We start from the raw sequence: 19,342 nt of genomic DNA on the forward strand, positions 1-19,342 counted from the left end.
TTCCGAGGAACAAAGCATGAGGTGATATACATTGCATTTCAGCAATCTTGTACATGAATTCCATATCTATGAGAACTTCACAAAGTTACTAATGACATCTTCATAACTTGGTACTTCACCAATAGGTCCTGTTAAGAATCACATAGTGAATCCGAACTCTGACTTTCTCAAATGAGAATACGTAAGCTATGAAATGGCATGTCTCATTTCAGGATTGAGGTAAGCATGATGCAATTCATATGTAGTGACCTCGAGACATAAGAGGTTAAATGGTTTATTCTTATCTTGTCTCTAGAAGTACACTGGTCAATTCAGTACCTTTGGAAGATACCTAGAAGAACTATAGAGTCTCCAACTCTCAATGTCTCATAACCATAAATCATAGATTCTCCTAACAATCGTACTGAGATCAATAGTCCTTTGATCCTTAGATCGCGAATATATTGTTTTAAGCAAACCATGATGAGTTTAATCATGCAAATCTATATTTTTCTCTTCATGTGTTATTAGGTTTGTTTATGGACTAAAGACTAAGGTTTTATCATAAAGCTTCAGACAAGGAAGAATGAATGAACGTTTCAACTTTTATTAATAAATAAGCAATTACAAGCAAGATTTTTCATGAGACTTTATTACATCAAATGTACATAAGTAAAGACTACAACTCTTCTTGTGGGCACCATTGACAACAAATGTACCTCAGATGGGCCAAGTTGTTGTGACTGATGAACTTTTTGAAAGGTTCATGAGGATGAGAGCTCCAGATTTTGAAGGATCGACTGATCCTTTAGTGCCTGATGAGTGGATGTCAGAGATGAAGAAGATCTTCAACTTCATGAATATCTCGGAAATTGAGAAGGTCATATGCGCTTCTTTCATTCTAAAGAAGGATGCATGATACTGGTGGGAGACAGTAGCAACTAGAAGAGACACACGTACTATGTCTTGGGAGGACTTCATCGAGGAGTTCAATAGTAAGTATTTCAACATGCGAGCGATGAATACTCAGCAGAAAGAATTTGCGGAGTTGAAGCAAGGGACGATGACTGTGACTGAAGCGGTTAGTAAGTTTAACCAATTGGCCAGACTGTGTCCTCACTTGGTTCCAACAGAGACAGAAAGAGTTAGGAGGATGATGGGAATGTTCCGACCAAAAATGGCATTAGCCATTGATAGTGGAAGTCAGCCACCTACCACAGTCGCAAACTGCCTCGAACGTGTCATGTGAGCTGAGTACCACTTGATCCAAGTAAAGGAGGAACGAGCCCAATTTTACAAGGCTCGAAAAGAGGAGAAAGGTCAAAACAGAGGACCTGACAATAGAAATCCAAACCAATCAGGAAATCATCAGCCTAATCATAACAGTCAAGGCTTCAAGGCACAACCTCAATGGAATGGAAATGGAAAGAAAAGAAACCATTCTTGAAATAATGGTAACGCCAATAGCAAGGTCAAGGTAGAGGGAACGACCTTTTCAGTATGCAAGACTTGTTGAAAGATGCATCCTGGAGAGTGTCGGAAGAGGACCATGACATGTTTCAAGTTTGGTCAGCCTGATCACTTTCTCAAAGATTGTCTGAAATCAGTTTCCTCTCAGAATGGACAATATCAGCAGCACAACCCGAATGGACGACTTAACTTCATGCAAGCTATCATCGAAGGGCCACAGATTTCCCAGGGTCGTTTAGAAGCACTTCCAACCACTCAAATTCCACCACCACAACAAGCCCGCATCTACACTTATACCAACGCTGATGCTCTAGCCAACTCTTCGAATGTGGTAGCAGGTCAGCTTCATATAGCTCATTTTGACGCTTTAGTATTGTTTGACTCTGGTTCTACGCATTGCTTTATTTCGTTAGAACTGTCTAGGAAATTAAGCGACAGTGTAGTGAAAATTAATAAGGTTTTCAGAATGGCATTACCGTCTGGTGATGAGTTGTTATCGGAGTACTTTCTGGAAGGAGTATCGATAATTATAGGTGGACAAGAGTTAAAGAGTGATTTCATTGTCTTAGAAATGAAAGACTTTGATGCTATCTTGGGTATGGACTTCTTATGCGAGAATAATGCAATGATCGATTGTCGCCGTAAAAGTGTAATCTTCAAACCGGTAACGGGAAGAGGGTTTACCTTTGAAGGAAGGCCACTCAAGAAATCAAAGATGTTGGTCAGCATTACAAGCTAGAAGATTGATGAGTAGAGGGTGTTATGGATTCTTAGCGTCGGTAGTGGACAAGACTAAGGATGTAGAAGCAACTCCTAACGACGTGCCAGTGGTGAGGGATTATGTAGATGTTTTTCCTGAAGAATTACCAGCCTTAGCTCCAGAGCGTGAGATTTCTTTTGAGATTGAATTACTACCTTGTACGAGACCGATCTCTAAGGCCCCCTACCGAATGGCACCAGCCGAACTCAAGGAACTACAAACACAACTTCAAGAGTTGTTGGATAAAGGATTCATTCGCCCAAGTCATTCACCATGGGGAGCACCGATTTTATTCGTGAAGAAAAAGGATGGATCGTTCCGCATGTGCATCGACTACAGAGAGCTTAACAAGGTTACCGTCAAGAACAAGTATCCGCTTCCTAGGATTGATGACTTGTTTGACCAACTCAATAGAGCGAAGGTATTCTCGAAGATTGACCTGTGATCCGGCTATCATCAATTACAATTCAAGGAGGACGACATTCCAAAGACTGCTTTTCGCACCCGCTACGGTCATTACGAGTTCACGGTCATGCCTTTTGGACTCACTAATGCCCCAGCAGCATTCATGGATATGATGAATAGGATCTTTAGCGATGTCTTGGATAAATTTGTAATAGTCTTCATTGATGACATTCTGATTTACTCTAAGAGTGTCGAAGATCATGAAGAGCACCTACGAGTTGCACTACATACATTTAGACGATATCAGCAATATGCCAAATTCTCGAAGTGCGAATTTTGGCTGGATAAGGTGAATTTCCTTGGTGACGTGGTTTCTAAGGATGGGATCTCTGTTGATCCTTCCAAGATAGAATCTGTGAATGATTGGAAACCGCCTCGAAGTGTGACAGAAATCAGGAGTTTTCTTGGTTTAGCTGGCTACTATAGAAGATTTGTTGAAGGGTTTTCTACATTAGCTGCTCCACTCACCGCCCTCACGAAGAAAGATAAGAAGTATGAGTGGACTGAGAAATCCAAAGAGAGTTTTCGCGAGTTGAAGAGAAGACTCACCACTGCGCCAATCCTTATAGTCCCTGAAAGTGGAGAACCTTTGTCTATTTATAGCGATGCGTCAAAGATAGGTCTTGGTGTTGTGCTAATGCAAAATGGAAAAGTAGTGGCCTATGCATCACGAAAACTCAAAAATCACGAGAGGAATTACCTACTCATGATTTGCAGTTAGCCGCAGTGGTTTTTGCCCTCAAGATTTGGAGACACTACCTCTATGGTGTTCGGTGTGAGATATTTACCGATCATAAGAGCTTAAAGTTGTTTTCACTCAAAAGGAGTTGAACATGAGGCAAAGAAGGTGGCTAGAATTGGTTAAGGACTACGACTGTGGTATCCATTACCACCCCGGAAAGGCAAACGTGGTAGCAGATGCCTTAAGTAGGAAGGATGAGGCTAGGCTATCGATGATGCAAGCATTATCTCCTCAACTCACTGATGAAATCAACAATTTGAGAATTGAAATTGTCACACAAGGATTAGCCAATATGACCATACAGTCAGATCTTTTTTAGAGGATCAAAGAAGCGCAAATGTGTGATCCGGAGATCTCAAAGTTGAAAGACGATGCATTGGAAAGCCAAGAGTCAAAATTTTCCATTTCGGAGAATGATGTGCTCTTTTTCGATGGAAGGATTTGTGTACCCAACGAAGATGAGTTACGAAGGCAAATTCTTACCGAAGCACATGAGACACCGTATTCTGTCCACCCAGGTTCCACGAAGATGTATCAAGACCTCCGAGAACACTTCTAGTGGAACGGAATGAAGGGCGACGTTGCAAAGTTTGTCAGTAAATGTCTTACCTGCCAGAAAGTGAAAGCCGAACATCAACGACTAGCTGGAGAATTACAGCCAATCGAAGTTCCTGAATGGAAGTGAGAACAAATCACAATGGATTTTGTGGTTGGATTACCTAAGACGGTTGAGGGTTATGATGCTATATGGATAGTGGTGGACCGTTTGACCAAGTCTGCTAGGTTCATCCCAATGAAGATCACGTACTCCGTGGAGAAGTTGGCTGAGTTATACATGAATAACGTGGTGAGACTGCATGGTGTTTCTCTATCCATCATCTCAGATCGCAATGGTCGTTTCATTTCTAACTTATGGAGGTGTGTGCAAAAGTCGTTGGGATCGCAACTGAAGTTTAGCACCGTATGAAGCTCTCTATGGGAGAAAGTGTCGATCTCCAATTCACTGGTTTGAAGCGGGAGAAAATAATCTCGAGAAAACAGATTTTATCTGAGACACAACAGAGTCTATCAAAAAAATTCGTGATTGAATGGGTTCGATTATGCGACTTCGATTATTATTTTTTTTTTTTAGTTCATCAAGTTTTTAAATGAAAATTCTATTTTTAGGTCACGAGTTTTCAAACTTTATATTTTAAGTTATGTTTTAAAAAAAATTACCTCAAATTTTCTAAAGTTTTAAAAAGTAAGATAAGTAAGACGGTCCGAAAAGTCGAGTCGTCACACTAAGTGTCTCCTACATGGCACAAATATAGACTGCGCTTTTTTAAGGCGCTGTCTAATAGTTTTAACGTCATGCGATTCAACGGCGTCTAAAAACACAGTTTTTGTATGTAATGGCGTTTATAAAAATACCTTCTATCACTCGTTTTATAGTAGTGATCTCTACTAATGGCATAGGAGTACCATTAGCAGTCATGAAAGATATAGAAGGATCAGGTTGTATGGACGAAAATGATTTAGAATCAGGTGACATGTGATGTGAGGCTCCAGAGTCAAGAACCCATACGGAGGAAGATGTAAGTGATGCGTTACTAGGGGCAAACCTATGTGGGAGGGGGTTGACATGGGATGTGGCTGCGAGGTAATGAACTTCTGAAACTGCTCTGTGAGTGTAGCAATCGAGGTACCCGGAGAGCTTCCGGAGTCTGCAGGTGGAACAACAACTACCATGCTCGGAAACATAGCATGAATAGGTCGCGGAGCGTGATTGTCAGATTTCCACTGCGAAAGGGCTTGCAGCCTGTTCAAGAGCTTCGAACATTGTGCCTTCCAATGTCCCTTTTTCTTGCAAAGCTCCATTTTTCGTAGCTAGGCGTGGCTTGAGTCTTGTGTTGATTATAGGGTCTGTGAAAGACTGCAAGAACAAAGCTATCAGGAGAAGGCAACATTCCTTTGTTAATGCCTCCTCTATCAACACGAGACTTTAAGCGCATCTCTTTGGCCAACAATTCATTAACCACAGAATTAACTGAGGGTAGAGGAATGCGATGCAAAATAGTAACACGAAGACCTTCAAACTCATCCCAAAGAGCCATCAAAAACTAAACAAGGCGCTGCTCCTCCCATCGAGCAATGTAGGCTGTAAATGCTCGTAGCCGATTCGGTCAAAGCAAGTTGGTCCCAAATGCTAGACATAACAGAGTAAAACTCTTGAATACTCATATCGTCTTGTTGAAGAGCACAAATGTCTATTTCCAACTGGTATTGCTTTGCAAAGTTCGACTGTGTGTACAGCCTTTCCAAGTGCTCCCAAACCTCCTTAGTCATCTCGTATTTTGTCAATTGAACACCAATCGAATGCTGGACCGAGTTGTTGACCCAAGTGATGATTTTGGAATTAGAAGCATCCCAAATATCCAACTTTTCAGCAAAATCCTCATCTTTCTTGTTCGTCGTTTTCGTGTGGATTTCAGAAACATAACCCTACATGCGCTTCCCTTTCAATAAATTTCGCATAACATAGCTCCAATACGAATAATTATGCCCGGTTAGTTGCACATTAATCGCCTGAAGCGAATCATCCTTAACACCAACCATATTGAAGAAGCAACAAACAAATCCCTAAATCTAGAATTGACAAAAGACATTGAAGAGAGCAAACTAGACTACGTACCACGATGAGGACCAATTCAGTGCGAAAATCCCCAAACATGATGCGAAACCCCCAAAATCGAAGCTGAACACAGACCCAAATTACTAAAAAAAATTGATCACCAAAAGTTCTAATCCTAGTACAACCAATTCGAAGGTGACAAGACTTGCACTCTGACACCATGTAGAATTTGCAAAGATGAGGAAGAAGAATTTGGGAGAGGGAGAGACAAAAAGAGGCTAAATTTTCATGTGTAAAAGTGTCTAAAATATTACAAGAAAAGTAAATAAATAATCAAAGCAAAAGAGACTAAGACTAAAATACTCTTATTATTCTAATAAGAACCTCTAAAGAGTTGTGTACTAAACATGAGGTTACAAAAGCATGAAATATAAGCTTTTGCCAATAGACTAGATGTTTTCTCTTTTTCTTTTTCTTTTTTTCTTTTTTTCTTTTTCTTTTTTTCTTGGTACATAACACATTAGATTCATCAGGAATTTCTAGCTCCTAACACTGTTGAACATCATATTTTTTGCACAATTATATATAAAAAAAAAAAAAAAAAAAAAAAAAAAAAAAAAAATTACGAAGACCCGGGCGCAAAATACGTTGTACGTATAGACAGAGTGAGTTTGGCTTTGAACGGTCGATTTAGTCACAGTTCTTTTTTTTTATCACGCTTCTATGTCTACGCGCGTAAAATATATGTCACAATATCGAACAAGACTTTTGTGACTTTCGCTTCTTCTTGCCCTTATGTTTAGGTGGCCGGAGAACCACCTTGATGGCTGAATCGAATACGACTTTGATGTTCTACATTAAATTAAGTACAGTAATTTTTATTGAATTATTATTCATAGGATGCGACAAAAGTTATTAAAAAAAATTAAATTAAATATTACCTGCTGTGTTTTCGAACTGCACTCAACGTAAACCAGGGCTCCTATAAGTTTCCTTAGTTCCTCTCCCTTGATTAATTAAACGAAAAATAGAAATGAATAAATAGATTTAATTATATTTTATGATGTTATCATTTAGTATTGTGAGAGGTTTTTACGGTTAAAATAATTTACCTGAGCTGTTGTGATCGGCATGGCCCCGGGGTGATCTACAAAGAATTGCTTATCATCTCGGAGATCTGAAGAAGAAAATAAAATGTGTAAAATGCAATGATTAAAAGAAGAATTACAAACAAGCTCAAGAAGATACTAATTAATCTGGTAATTCATATTATGATCATCATTACAGGGATAATGTGATCTAACTGGCAGAAAAATTAACATAAAATTCAATTAATTAATTTAGATCTGTGAAATAATCAAATTAACACATTCTTAAAAGAAAAAGCTAATCATATCTCGCGAATTGATATTAAAAATGAAAGTGACTAACCGAGCTTAGTCCCAACGAGGACTATAGGGACGCCCGGTGCATAATGCCTGAGCTCAGCGACCCACTAAATCAATGCGATAAACAAAAAAAAGTACTATCGGTGACACAATTTCCAGAGGAAAAAATACGTAAAAATAATAAAATAAAAATGACTGACTTTCTTGGCAACGTTTTCGTAGCTGGCCTTGCTCACAAGAGAAAATGCGAGAAGGAAGACATCGGCGCCTCTATAACTCAATGGCCTCAGTCTGTTGTAATCCTCTTGGCCTACAACACAATACAAACAAATACATTTTGAATTTTCGTTTTTCATTTTTCAACTTTTATTCACTGGCTTGAAGACCATAAATTACAGGAAGAGTCTTTTAAAAGTAACATATTTTAAAATATTGAGTATTTTAAACCTTTTCAAACGCATTGTTTTTCAAATTGTAAACAAACATGTTTCTTATAATGAAACTTCAAACAACAAACAAATTTAAATAGAGCACGAAACAATAATAAATAAATAAATTTTGTTTTTATAAATATCAATAAAAATGAGTATTTACTACTAAGAAAAACATTATTATCGAGATAAAAAGTTCAAAGTTCAAACACTCTAATTCTATTTAGGACACTATTAGACACAAATTCCACTTTATATATTTAGAATGTGAGAGATAACGGTAACGGGCTTTACCGGCAGTGTCCCACAAGCCCAAGTTGACGGTGCTTCCGTCCACCACCACATTCGCGCTGAAATTATCAAACACCGTTGGCACGTAATCCTGTTTTCAAAAATATCATTAAAGTATTTTAAAATTAGCATACTTTTGTAAATATAAACTGAAGTTTCTAATCTTGGGCAAACAGAACGGAAGAAACTCGGGTTTATTTTTTTCCTTCCCACAACTTTGTTTCTAATTGTTATCTTGAAATAAAAATAAATTAATTAATTAAGGTTACTAGAAATGCAATAACTTGCAAAGCACAGTCAAACAGAAAAGAAGACGCCATCTATGAAGTCCATAAATAAACAATGATTCGTTCCCTTCCCAAATTGTTATAAAAAGTAATAAAAGAAGAAAAGAAGGTATTGGCAGAAATATTACCGTGGGAAAAGTATTGCTGGTGTAGGAGATGAGCATGCAAGTCTTTCCAACAGCACCGTCACCAACTGTTACACACTTTATGAACCTCGCTGCACTCATTTTTATTTTACCTTTTTTTTTTGCATATATATTCAATTTATTTTCTTTCGATCTATAAACCCTTTTTTTCCCTTCACACTAGTATGACTATTTATATATATAATTAGAAAAAGAAAAGACACATTGGGGATAAATAGTACCTGGGAATTAAAAAAGACTTTGACAAAGACACACAGTCATACACGCAGAGAGAGAGAGAGAGAGAGAGAGAGAGAGAGAGAGAGAGAGCCAGCTCTTGCCAGCTGCAATCGTGTAATATGGGGATATACTTATAGATATATATATAGTCTTATACATTATTACGTTTTTGAATATCTGTTGTATAACTAACTCCATTTGCTTATTAAAAAAAAAAAAAAAAAAAAAACTAACTCCATTTGCCCAATTAAGAACACAACTACAGCCTCAGTAAGCTAGCTCACCAATCCACATACATAACACTGTTTGTTAAGCTAAGTTAACTTCTTTTTTAACCATAAATTTATTTTTCTAAGCTCAAATATTTGCAAATTTTATTTTACAAAATAGATCATAATTTTCGACATGAGTACTAGTCTTATAGTATTAGGGGTTTTTTTGGACATGTTTGAACACAATACTTCTTATTTTAGTTATATATTTATTTTTTAGAGAAGGTTGACTCAATAGTTCTTATTTTAGATTTGTTCTAAATGAATTTTATTAGTTTATTTTGATTAAATTTTATTTCAAAATTACGGGTTTGGGGTTTTTTTAAATAAATTACATATGAAGCTATAAGGCGGGAATGAATAATGGTAAAATGAGATTTTCCTATAAATATCATAGTCAACATTAATAAAAATTAAATAATATAAAATTTGTGCTACAATTATCTATTTTATAATATAATTTCGTGATTTTAATTAAACAGATGATATAAATTTAATATTTTTAAAAATTACATATTAAATTGGACATTCACACAAATACATATATGCAGTCTCTTTTTCTTGCAAAATAATTTGCATGTTACCGATTTTCATATGTGAAATTCTGGGTACAACTCTCTTGTGGGATCGGCATAGCTGTTATTGCCGGTTAATGCGCAATTGTACAGTTCTGAATCATAATACGGTGGTTTTTGAAAAGAAAAGAAAAAAAATAAAAAATAAAAAATCATAATACAGAATACAAAATCAAAATTTTAAAGAAAAAAAAATCATGTGAGCAATAAATCTTGCTCGTTGGAGCTTTTAAAAGGGCATTCATTTTTGGGTCCCAGTTCCTTATTTAGAATATTAAAATAAATAATAAAAAAAATAAAAATAAAAACCATCAATAGGAGGTTTGACAAATAGAAAATAGGAAAAAGAATTATAATGATTATCACATTAATCATAAATTTTTTTTATTTGAGAATGTTGTGTGAATTAATATCAATGAAGGCTTTTAAGTATAGGCAGATTCATTAATGAAAAAACGACTTATCAAGATCAAAGTCCTCAACCTACTAAATGAGATTATGCTCAAAGTCACATTCCAAGCAAAACCCTGAAATAATATGTATTAATATAAAACCAAATTGTGTTGTTGAATTGAATATGAATATGATCAAATGATAACCCAATATTATAGAAAGAGAGACTAGGGAAATTTCGTCGATAGATTGCACTTATTTGACTTGCTTTGGAAGAAAAGATTTTTTAGAGAGCGATCTAAACTTGGCTTTGAAGGAAAATTAAGAACTATTTTTTTTTTGTCTTACCATCAAATTAATAAAGATATTATTGGGTGCATAGAAGTAGGATTTGATAATAAACGAAAATGAAATTTATTTTTGTGATGCCTAACAATATTGATGTGTTATTTATGAGGCATATTGATTTTGATAAATGGTTTGCAAGGACCAATTTCTGGTGTCTCTTTAAGCAATTAAATAAAAAAAAAAAAAAAAAATAGTTGACAATTGTGGTGGTAGTTGAGCTGTTATTGGCCTGTCCCACGACCACATCAAAGCCTGAGAAAATAATTCATCAGATTTTTGGGCGTAACAAGAAACAAAAATAGAAAATGTCGAGTGCTAATTAGTTTTCCCTTTCCTGCCAAGACTCTGTTTTCTTTCGGTAGTGAATAGTTTGTTTCTTTATTCCCTCCTATCCAAAAATAAATAATAAATGTTTTCATTCATAAAAGAAAACACTTGCCTGCTCTGTTCTATAACATTAATTGAATAAGGAACGCAAACTTGAAATTTCCTCAATAATTAAACGCCCGTAGCTATTACTATTATAGTTTGAGTTTCGTTTGTCAGTTGGTTATCGTGTGTGGTTGCTTTCATGAAAGCAAAGACCTAACAACTTGTCCATAAATCGTAATATAAAAATTGTAATTACTCGACCAATAATAAGACAATATAATGTCACAGTCATCACAGTTTCAGGAATGTTGTCCCTGAAGGATTCATTTTAGACGATTGACAGTACTCGTTTTCGTTTGTAAAAATAAAATAAAATTAACTAATGAATGACCTAATAAAAAGAATTAAAATTATTTTATAGCATATAAATTAAACGCGGGTTTGTTTGTACTAAGTACTGCGACAGAGCTTGGGACGATCCTGCACCGCATCTCCAGAGAGGTGAGGGAGCTTGAGGTTTTTCGTATTATGCATATTTCTCGTCTTTGTAATGTCGCTGCGCATAATCTAGCGCGCTTCGCGGTTAACCATCACTCGTCCTCGACCTGGCTGGGTTTAGTCCCGCCTTGTTCGGAAGAGGCCATCAGGGCCGATGATCGCGAGTTGAGGTCCCGCACGGCCTCCTAGGGCCCTGTTTGTTTGAGTTTATTTCTGTTTTCTTTACCGTTGATTTCTGTTTCATTCTTATCTTTGTAACCACGGTTTTCCTCCGCCATACGTGAGGGCTTTTATGATATTTCGTGGCACCGACTACGTTTCCTCAAAAAAAAAAAAGTACTAACTCCCAGTCCCGTGAGAATGGATGGCCAACTATTTTCCTACTACTTTATAAAGTATAGAGTAATTCGGAGTAGATCATAACTTTAGTGTTTAAATAATATATACGCTCCATAATTCACCTACCCGACTTGTGGTTTAGGTGACTCAAGTTCGTTACTCCATAGTTCATACCTAGAAATCTAGAAGAATCAACTAAGCATTGACTAAAATATTCCTAGCCAAATTCACGGTTGGTGACTGAGATTCGTATCCTATATTATGACTTTATTTTCTCACTATTTAGTAAGGTCATTACAGATATTATAAATTAGGCAATGTTGGGTATAAAAAGTCAAAACAAAGAATGTCAATGTCAATGTCAATTAGGCATAGGTAGTTCTCAAACCGGCCAAAGATCTGGAATAAACTTTTCGCAAGAATCATATTTTTTTTAATGTTCTTATTGTGGTAAATAAATTACACAGCCCTAGATTTTCACAACTCTAATATTATCTGGTTGTGCAACAAAACTATCTAGACTCCATTTTGAGTTTTGGCTGAAAGATCTTTCGAATTTTTCTAGACCTTTGTATTCCTGTTTTGACAAGAGATTCAAATGTCTTCGTCTGAACTAATGTATTCTAATTCGATCATTTTGCTCGAACTTGGCTTTGTTTGGTCTGCAAAAGGTCGTTGCTCATTCTCCGTTTTATTTCTTTTCACGTTAAGTTCTTCGCTTCGAATCACTTCACATGGTTCTCTGTTCGAACTCGATGATTTCCTGAGAGAAAACATGTCAGATGTTCAAAGAAAGAACAAAAATCAGACACAAATAAAGAAAACGGATCTCTTATGTTACCGAAATCGAAACGCATATGTGCAAGAAATTACCTTCTCTTTTCAGGGATACTTTTTTGTTGATCTTGAGTTTTCGACTCTTTTTTCAAAGTTTTGGCATCTGGTTTTGCTGCAGAGCATTGACGAGAATCCTCAACTATTCCATCTCCAAAGAAAGCTTGCATTTCAAGAAAGAACATAGATGAAAGCTAACCTTCTTTTATACTTGTCATTTCTGTTAGAAACCTTATTCCTTGAGAGTGTCTATTCGTTGTCACTTTGCCTGCGCAGCTGTTTATTTAAAACAGATGAGTAAGTAATAATTAAAATAAAAAATAAAAGACGCCGAAAAACAGGCCTTTTATAAATGAGCATGAAATGAAATTGTATCAACAATGTCAAAGAGAGAAAACCTCAATGCCTTTTTCAGCCCGTCCACAGACAACAGTTTGACTGGCTGTGCTGATTTCCTAGACATTTTTCCATCCATTGGATCTACCATGTAAATTCCTTCTCTTTTGTTAGGATCTCTAAACGCGGTTCTGATGTTCCTGGATCAAATCATGGAGGAAAATATCGGGATACAAGAAACCGAAGAAAAAAAAAATCACAAATGTCCGTATTTATTACTTACCCTCCTTTGAGCTCCGTTCGCATGGTAGTATACTTTTGTGATTCTCTCTGTTCAGATAAAAGTAAACAGACAAAATTAGTAGCTTAAATGATAGAATACTATATATAAACAATAAAAAATAAGATTCTCGTGACTATATGCATAAAACAAGACTCGTGAAGTTCAGAATCGTGATTTACCGATTTGTGGTATTTACAGTAATTACCGCTACGTCTGCACGAAAAGAAGAACAAAAAAAGTATTATACCATGGGAATTATTGACCTCAGAATCAATGCAATATATGAAATTTTAAAACCCAAAAAGAAAATAAATAAATCAAGGCTGTCATTTCATGTACATTCTAGTTTCTAAGAAACGTTATTATCCAGTTAACATGTTGAGGTGGTCAATCTCAGTGAAGAGAGTAATATTGGCAGAAAAAACTCAATCCAGAGTTCTATGAATAATATCGAATTATCCTATAAATAGGACCGAAGTTAATTTGATCAAAACTCAATGACGGTAGTTAATCTCTTCTCCAAAAATCGGTATATCGTGAAACATACCTATTTATCACTGACGTACAAGCCATCCCATCACTCCTTTTGCCATTACAAACCGCATAATCAATACAAGTTCCGATCTTCAACACTTGTTTAGGCGTGTACACACTCAGAGAGAAACCCGAACCCTGCACAGACAAACAGATTATATAATAATATAAAAAAAGAAATTCACTGAGAAAGTGAAGAAGAAAAAATATAATCTAGACTTTTTATTGATAGATACCATGGATTCCTTGCGAACAGTGCAGTTGAAGAGTGCAAAAGCCGTACTGGCTTTCTCGTTGCAAAACGTCTTGTAAGCATCGCCAAACAAGAACAGTGAAATGGTAGATTCATCCAAACACCCGATTTTCCAGATGCAATAGTCTTTCCCTGAAGAGCTAGTCCTTTGAATTCCCTTCTCGGTCAACACTCCAACCGTTGACCAACACCCAGAAAGTTTATCGCCAACTAACACATTCCTACAAAACAAAGTATTGATACATCACAATCACATTCTATCTAGACAAAGTAAAATTAAAACAAAAAAGTTCGAGAAAGTGACAAACTTTATGGCTGGTAATCGAACGAAACGAATGTCTGCGAAGCAGCCTCGAAGCTCTGCATTAGAAACCAACTGATTCCTGAAGGGAAAGAGGAAACAGAAGCTAAGAAATTTGAATTAACGAGATCGAGAACCGATAAATAAGCATAGAGAACGATAGATTGTACCGGATTCGCAAACCCGAAAACCTCTCGACCTCGGGCTCGTTGGAGAGCTTTGTTGGATTAGATTTTATAGTCTTTTCCACTGGATTAGGCTCGTAGTCGAGGCAATCGCGAACGGTTTCCCTGAATGCAGATAAATCTGGTTGAGTCCTTCGACTAAGAGACAACTCCTCATCTGATTGGTAACCTGATGAATCGAAGTCTTCTATCAATCCAAACGGAAAAGAAGGAAAAAAAAAAATTGAACCTTTGAAATATATATATGATATGCACATACACAGTTAGATCAATTTTCCATGAAACGAGCCTAAAAATCAATACCAGGAGACTGTGGAGGGGTTTCCAAAACACGGTCTTGAAGCGAGAGGAGGAGATCGAGGTCGTCTTCGCGATTCTCCATGGAAATTTTGGGTCCGATAGCTGATAAGATTGGGGTGGTGTTTGCTTTGTGTTTGGTTTTGGAGAAAGTTTTTTATTTTTTTTTATTTTTTTTTTTTTAGCTTGGGTTTTTTTGGAGGGAAATCAGATCAAATTTTTTATTTTTGGAGGGAAAAATAATTACATTATTTGTTTGCCAAATTCAATACGTTAAACCGCAAAAAATAGGAAATTTTGCAGGATATTTGAATAACAAATCATTTTTTTTAAATATAAGATCAAAAAATAAAAATAATTATTAATTGGGTTATTAAGCTATATAGCCACATATGCTATAGTGTTTTATAATATAGTCCACGTTTTGTTAATATCTTATAAATAGCTAGACCATCATATTTACGACATAGAAAAATACTTTTATAACCCAACCAATTCTCGTCTAATATTTTCAGCCGATTAATTAAAAAGGAAATCAAATTTTCAGCAATAACTGCAGTCACACAAATCGAGGATAATGATTTACACGGCATTTACACAATTGAAAAAAAAAAGCTCGAGAGAAACAGAGCTTATCATCTCTCATGGCCGCCATGGTGGTCGCTGCTTCGTCTACGGTAAACTCTCAGCCGTTTCCATCACGGCGTCTCCAGCGAGCAGCACGAGAGTGAGAGCGAGAGCGAGAACCATAGTCAGAGCTGCTGTGGTCGAGACGAGAGCTCCGTCGCCGCCTCCGAGCATTCCGGTCCTCCGGACAGGGGTCGACCGAGCCGAGGACCTCTAAGCCGAGTTCAGAGCCATGGAGCGAGTCGTTAACGCCTCTGTCTACAACCCCGGCTTATCAGCCGAGGACCTCCGAGCGCAAGAGTTCAAATATGTTTGATTTTTTTTTCTGAAATTTTCAACAGCCATCGAAAATCAAAACCTCTACAAAGCCAGGTTTCCACGAAAATCAAACAAAGTATACAAAACTCCTAATTTACAAACCTGTTGATGTCGATTTTTGGATCGATCAACAATCACAAATAATAATGTGCTAGTATTTGATATTTATTTTGCAAAGGTTTCAGAAGACATCGTACAAGAAACAATATAAAAATGAAAATCTATAATAGGAGAAAAATAAAAATAAACTTTATTGATCGCGAAATTGAATTACAAGAGGACGAAGTGACGAAGTCTCGCAAGCGAACTCGACACTGAAAGCAACAATATTATAATAATAATTCAGAAATAAATTCTAAGCTCGTGTCTGCAAATCAACATCTGGTCCTCTATTTATAGACGAGGCGAGACTCCTTTGTTGAAGACACATGTTGCTTGATCCGTTTCACATCGTCGGGGTTGAAATTGTCTTAGATCCGGTCTTCACGGCGAGGTCATCTCTTTGATTGTGACCGATCATTATGGCCAGGTGAACGTGGTCGAGCTGGAATGTAGTTAGACTTGAGCCGACCTGTTGAGATCGAACTGGGCCCAGGATTGATCCCATAAATTGATCTGCTAAGAGGATATTGGGCTTTGGTCGAACTGAAGCCCAATATAGAATAATATTTTTATAGTAGATTTTTAACCCCCACAAAACCCTAATTCAAAATAACAGATCTGAAATATTCAAATTCTCATATTTGATACTACCTAATCGGTTTCAATGTTTAATTCAAATTTTAAAAAAAGAACTGCCTATCTGTAACAATGGGCCGAAATTAGAAAATGACAAACATGTAAAAATGAAGCAATTAATAAGATGTCACGTACACAACTTGGCTATTTACAAAGAATTTACAAAAGGTTAGCTAATTTACAATTCTACAATTTAGGTGGCTTACGTACCTAATTTTTTGTTATTAATTTCATATGGTATAAATGTCCATATATATATATATATATATATATATATATATATCTTGATAATATTATTAAAATAAACTAATGATTATTAATATGTAAAATATTATGAGTTATTATGATGAAATTAAATTATATAATTTTATGTTTGATGAGTAATTCTCCTATTATTGGCTATTTAAGTAATAAATTAAGTTTAGAATAATTAAATTTATCATTTAAAATTAAAGAAATAAGCATTCATCATCACTATTCCTTTCTTACCTTAAAAATTGGATTGCTTTAAAGTTATTTAAAGAGATTTGTAACTAAATAGGCCACTTTAAACATGTGATTTTGGATTTAGTCTATGTTTGACAAATTTTAGGGATATAGCCAAGTGGCTTATTTGACAAATAATTAAGGTCTGATTTGCCCTTATTTATTAACAAATTCGTCACTTTCTCTCTCCTATTTTTTTTCAAATAATTTTTTATTTTTGCATAAAAACTTCAAAAATTCGTATCTTTCTCATACGAACTCGAAATTGAGTGATTTCAGATCCTGCAAATTTGTGGCGCCGAGATCTTCAAAAATAGACCCATTGTGTTTGATGAAAAATTATATTTATGTCGATAATTTCAAAAAATTTCAGTTACTTCCATATTTAAGGTAGTAACGTGATTTTTCTACATCTATGGTATTAAACATGATTTTTCATCAAACACAATGGATCTATTTTTGAAGATCTCGGCGTCACGAATCCGTAGGATTTGGAATCACTCTATTTCGAGTTCATATGAGATAGATATGGTTTTTTTGAAGTTTTTATGTAAAAAAAAATGTAGGAAAAAAATAGGAGAGAGAAAATGATGAATTTGTTAATAAATAAGGGCAAATCAGACCTTAATTATTGCCACATAAGCGACTTGGCTATATCCCTAAAAATTGTCAAACATATGCTAAAAACAAATTTCATAGTTTAATTTTGGCTATTTTGCTACACTGCCCTTAAAAGAATAACATCAAACGGAAAAGTAAAAGATATGAATCGAGTTGAGTCGCTTTATTGAATATTGGATGTGAACAACAAAAGTGTTGAGCTCAGCTAAACCGTTGACAAGCTCAACAAGTATTTTGAGGTCTATTTATAGCTGAGGTTGACTGGTCCTCATTGTCGATCTGAAGGACACATGATCGGACTGAAAGTCTTCAAGGAGCTCTCCACATGCTGACTCAAGTTGGTGGAGGCGAGAAAACCGGAGGAAGACCGATTCTTTCGTGTTGACGACGTGAGAGCTATGATTGGCTTCTGATGTGGGGTTGAGGTCGCCTGGACAAAGTGAGCTTGGACTAAAAAATCTTCAGATTTTCGGGTGGGTTTGGGCCCAGCTGAATACTGTTAGTGGGAGAGGTTGAACTCCATCTCCACAACTTCTTTTGATTTTTAGTAAAATATATTTGTGGCGTCATGCTTTGGAACAAGTTGCTCCCAAGCGACTCATTTATGTAGCCTTTTGAAAATATTAGTAAACTTGATCATAAAAATGGTTTAATTATAGGTAAACTAATATGCATAAGCAGAGTTTGTCAATGATTAATTGTGTGATAACAGTTTAACATATGATGTAAATCTTGGGATATATATTTTCGATAATAATACGTAATCAAGCGTCCATTAATTTCAGCTTAACAATATTAAATTGTAAGGTAAATTATATTTGATCAGTCACGTTGACATGCATGGTCAAACTGTTATCCGTAAAGGTAGAAAAGTCCAGCCATTTTCTTCATCAAATGAGGGAGTACATATACAAGGTTTGATCTTAGATTACCTCCACATATCATAGATGAGCGTCTCTCAAGGTTTTTTTTTTAATTAAAAAAAAAATCTAAAATCGTACTAATTAGTAACATCTATAGAGTTTAGACACTCAACCTCTACTATAAGTTTTCATCCTTATTGGCATTTTTTTTAATCCTATCTTTACTTAAAGATCAATATATGTGTCATTATATATATACATTTTCCTCGTGATTTTCTGACCACGACCAGCATTGGAACCCTTTAATCATTCACTTTCATTGGTTTTTTGATGTTGGGGTACCTTTATTTATTGATGAACAATAAGGATAATATATCTTTGTACTGTTGGCCAGAAATTCCAGAGAGATATATTAATATCAAGGAGAGCTAGCGAACAACTTTAGATTTCAAATTATTTATTATTAGGCTCCATTATATTCATTCCTTCTCACCAGCAGGTTTCGCTCAAGAATAAACCTTTCAACGGTTGACCAGATACGAGACTTTTTGACGGTCTTAACCATCATGACTACGAATGTTAAGTTAGATGTTTGAAGTTTGAACAACTTTCTCATGGTCAATTGGAACGGAAAGCCAAAATTTACTGAATTATAAAAAATACAGTACAGATTGATTAATTACCTTCGTGTTGATTTCAAACTCTACTTTATTGCACAACATGCCTTCTAACAAATTCTAATTTCTTCCTTTACATGACTATACGAAATTTATACTTTTACACATGCATTGGCAGAGCCAGTTAAGAAACTACTTTCCTTTATTATTTTTTTTTTTTTTATGTAGTTAAGAATTACTTTTACACATGAATGTATGAAATCAGAGGGGCATATATACCTCTCTGAACTTCTGAAAAGAATTCTTTTATTTCAAATTTTTTTATCATCAATTTTTAGATTTTAGCCCAAAATTATATGATTTTCATATATGCCTAATCTTAATAAAAAAAAATTTAAATATGTCCCGTATATGTATATAGTTGTGCTTGTATTGGCTTTTTCATAACTTGAAAGGAAGG

General features: G+C 35.5%; 2 protein-coding genes and 1 pseudogene across 3 annotated transcripts; all 3 read right to left on the bottom strand.

Moving 5' to 3' along the window:
• Nucleotides 1–4,889: 4,889 nt before the first annotated feature.
• On the bottom strand, nucleotides 4,890–6,014 carry LOC149389619 (uncharacterized; annotated as a pseudogene).
• A 365-nt stretch (nucleotides 6,015–6,379) lies between these two features.
• On the bottom strand, nucleotides 6,380–8,893 carry LOC149389620 (rac-like GTP-binding protein 5). Of its 2 annotated transcripts, XM_089622053.1 has the most exons (8): nucleotides 8,795–8,892; nucleotides 8,556–8,620; nucleotides 8,144–8,231; nucleotides 7,619–7,728; nucleotides 7,462–7,525; nucleotides 7,143–7,207; nucleotides 6,972–7,037; nucleotides 6,380–6,882 (listed from the first exon to the last, which is right to left on the bottom strand). In XM_089622053.1, exons 2-8 carry the CDS (start codon nucleotides 8,589–8,591, stop codon nucleotides 6,778–6,780), a joined length of 534 nt encoding a protein of 177 aa, XP_089478179.1. In that variant the 5' UTR covers nucleotides 8,592–8,620; nucleotides 8,795–8,892; the 3' UTR covers nucleotides 6,380–6,777. The 2 variants fall into 2 exon arrangements, with proteins under 2 accessions (XP_089478179.1, XP_089478178.1); XM_089622052.1 differs by having other exon boundaries at nucleotides 8,556–8,893.
• Nucleotides 8,894–11,954: 3,061 nt separating this feature from the next.
• Nucleotides 11,955–14,778, bottom strand: MCM10 (minichromosome maintenance 10). The gene is made up of 11 exons (XM_089623649.1): nucleotides 14,619–14,778; nucleotides 14,301–14,484; nucleotides 14,138–14,212; nucleotides 13,813–14,050; nucleotides 13,590–13,714; nucleotides 13,222–13,255; nucleotides 13,043–13,089; nucleotides 12,822–12,959; nucleotides 12,623–12,699; nucleotides 12,463–12,538; nucleotides 11,955–12,352 (listed from the first exon to the last, which is right to left on the bottom strand). Exons 1-11 carry the CDS (start codon nucleotides 14,695–14,697, stop codon nucleotides 12,184–12,186), a joined length of 1,242 nt encoding a protein of 413 aa, XP_089479775.1. The 5' UTR covers nucleotides 14,698–14,778; the 3' UTR covers nucleotides 11,955–12,183.
• Between the last annotated feature and the right edge of the window lie 4,564 nt (nucleotides 14,779–19,342).

This window comes from Urtica dioica, chromosome 8 (genome assembly GCF_054948205.1).
Source record: "Urtica dioica subsp. dioica isolate 48M chromosome 8, U.dioica_male_clone48M_v1_H2, whole genome shotgun sequence".
Taxonomy (NCBI): Eukaryota; Viridiplantae; Streptophyta; class Magnoliopsida; order Rosales; family Urticaceae; genus Urtica; species Urtica dioica.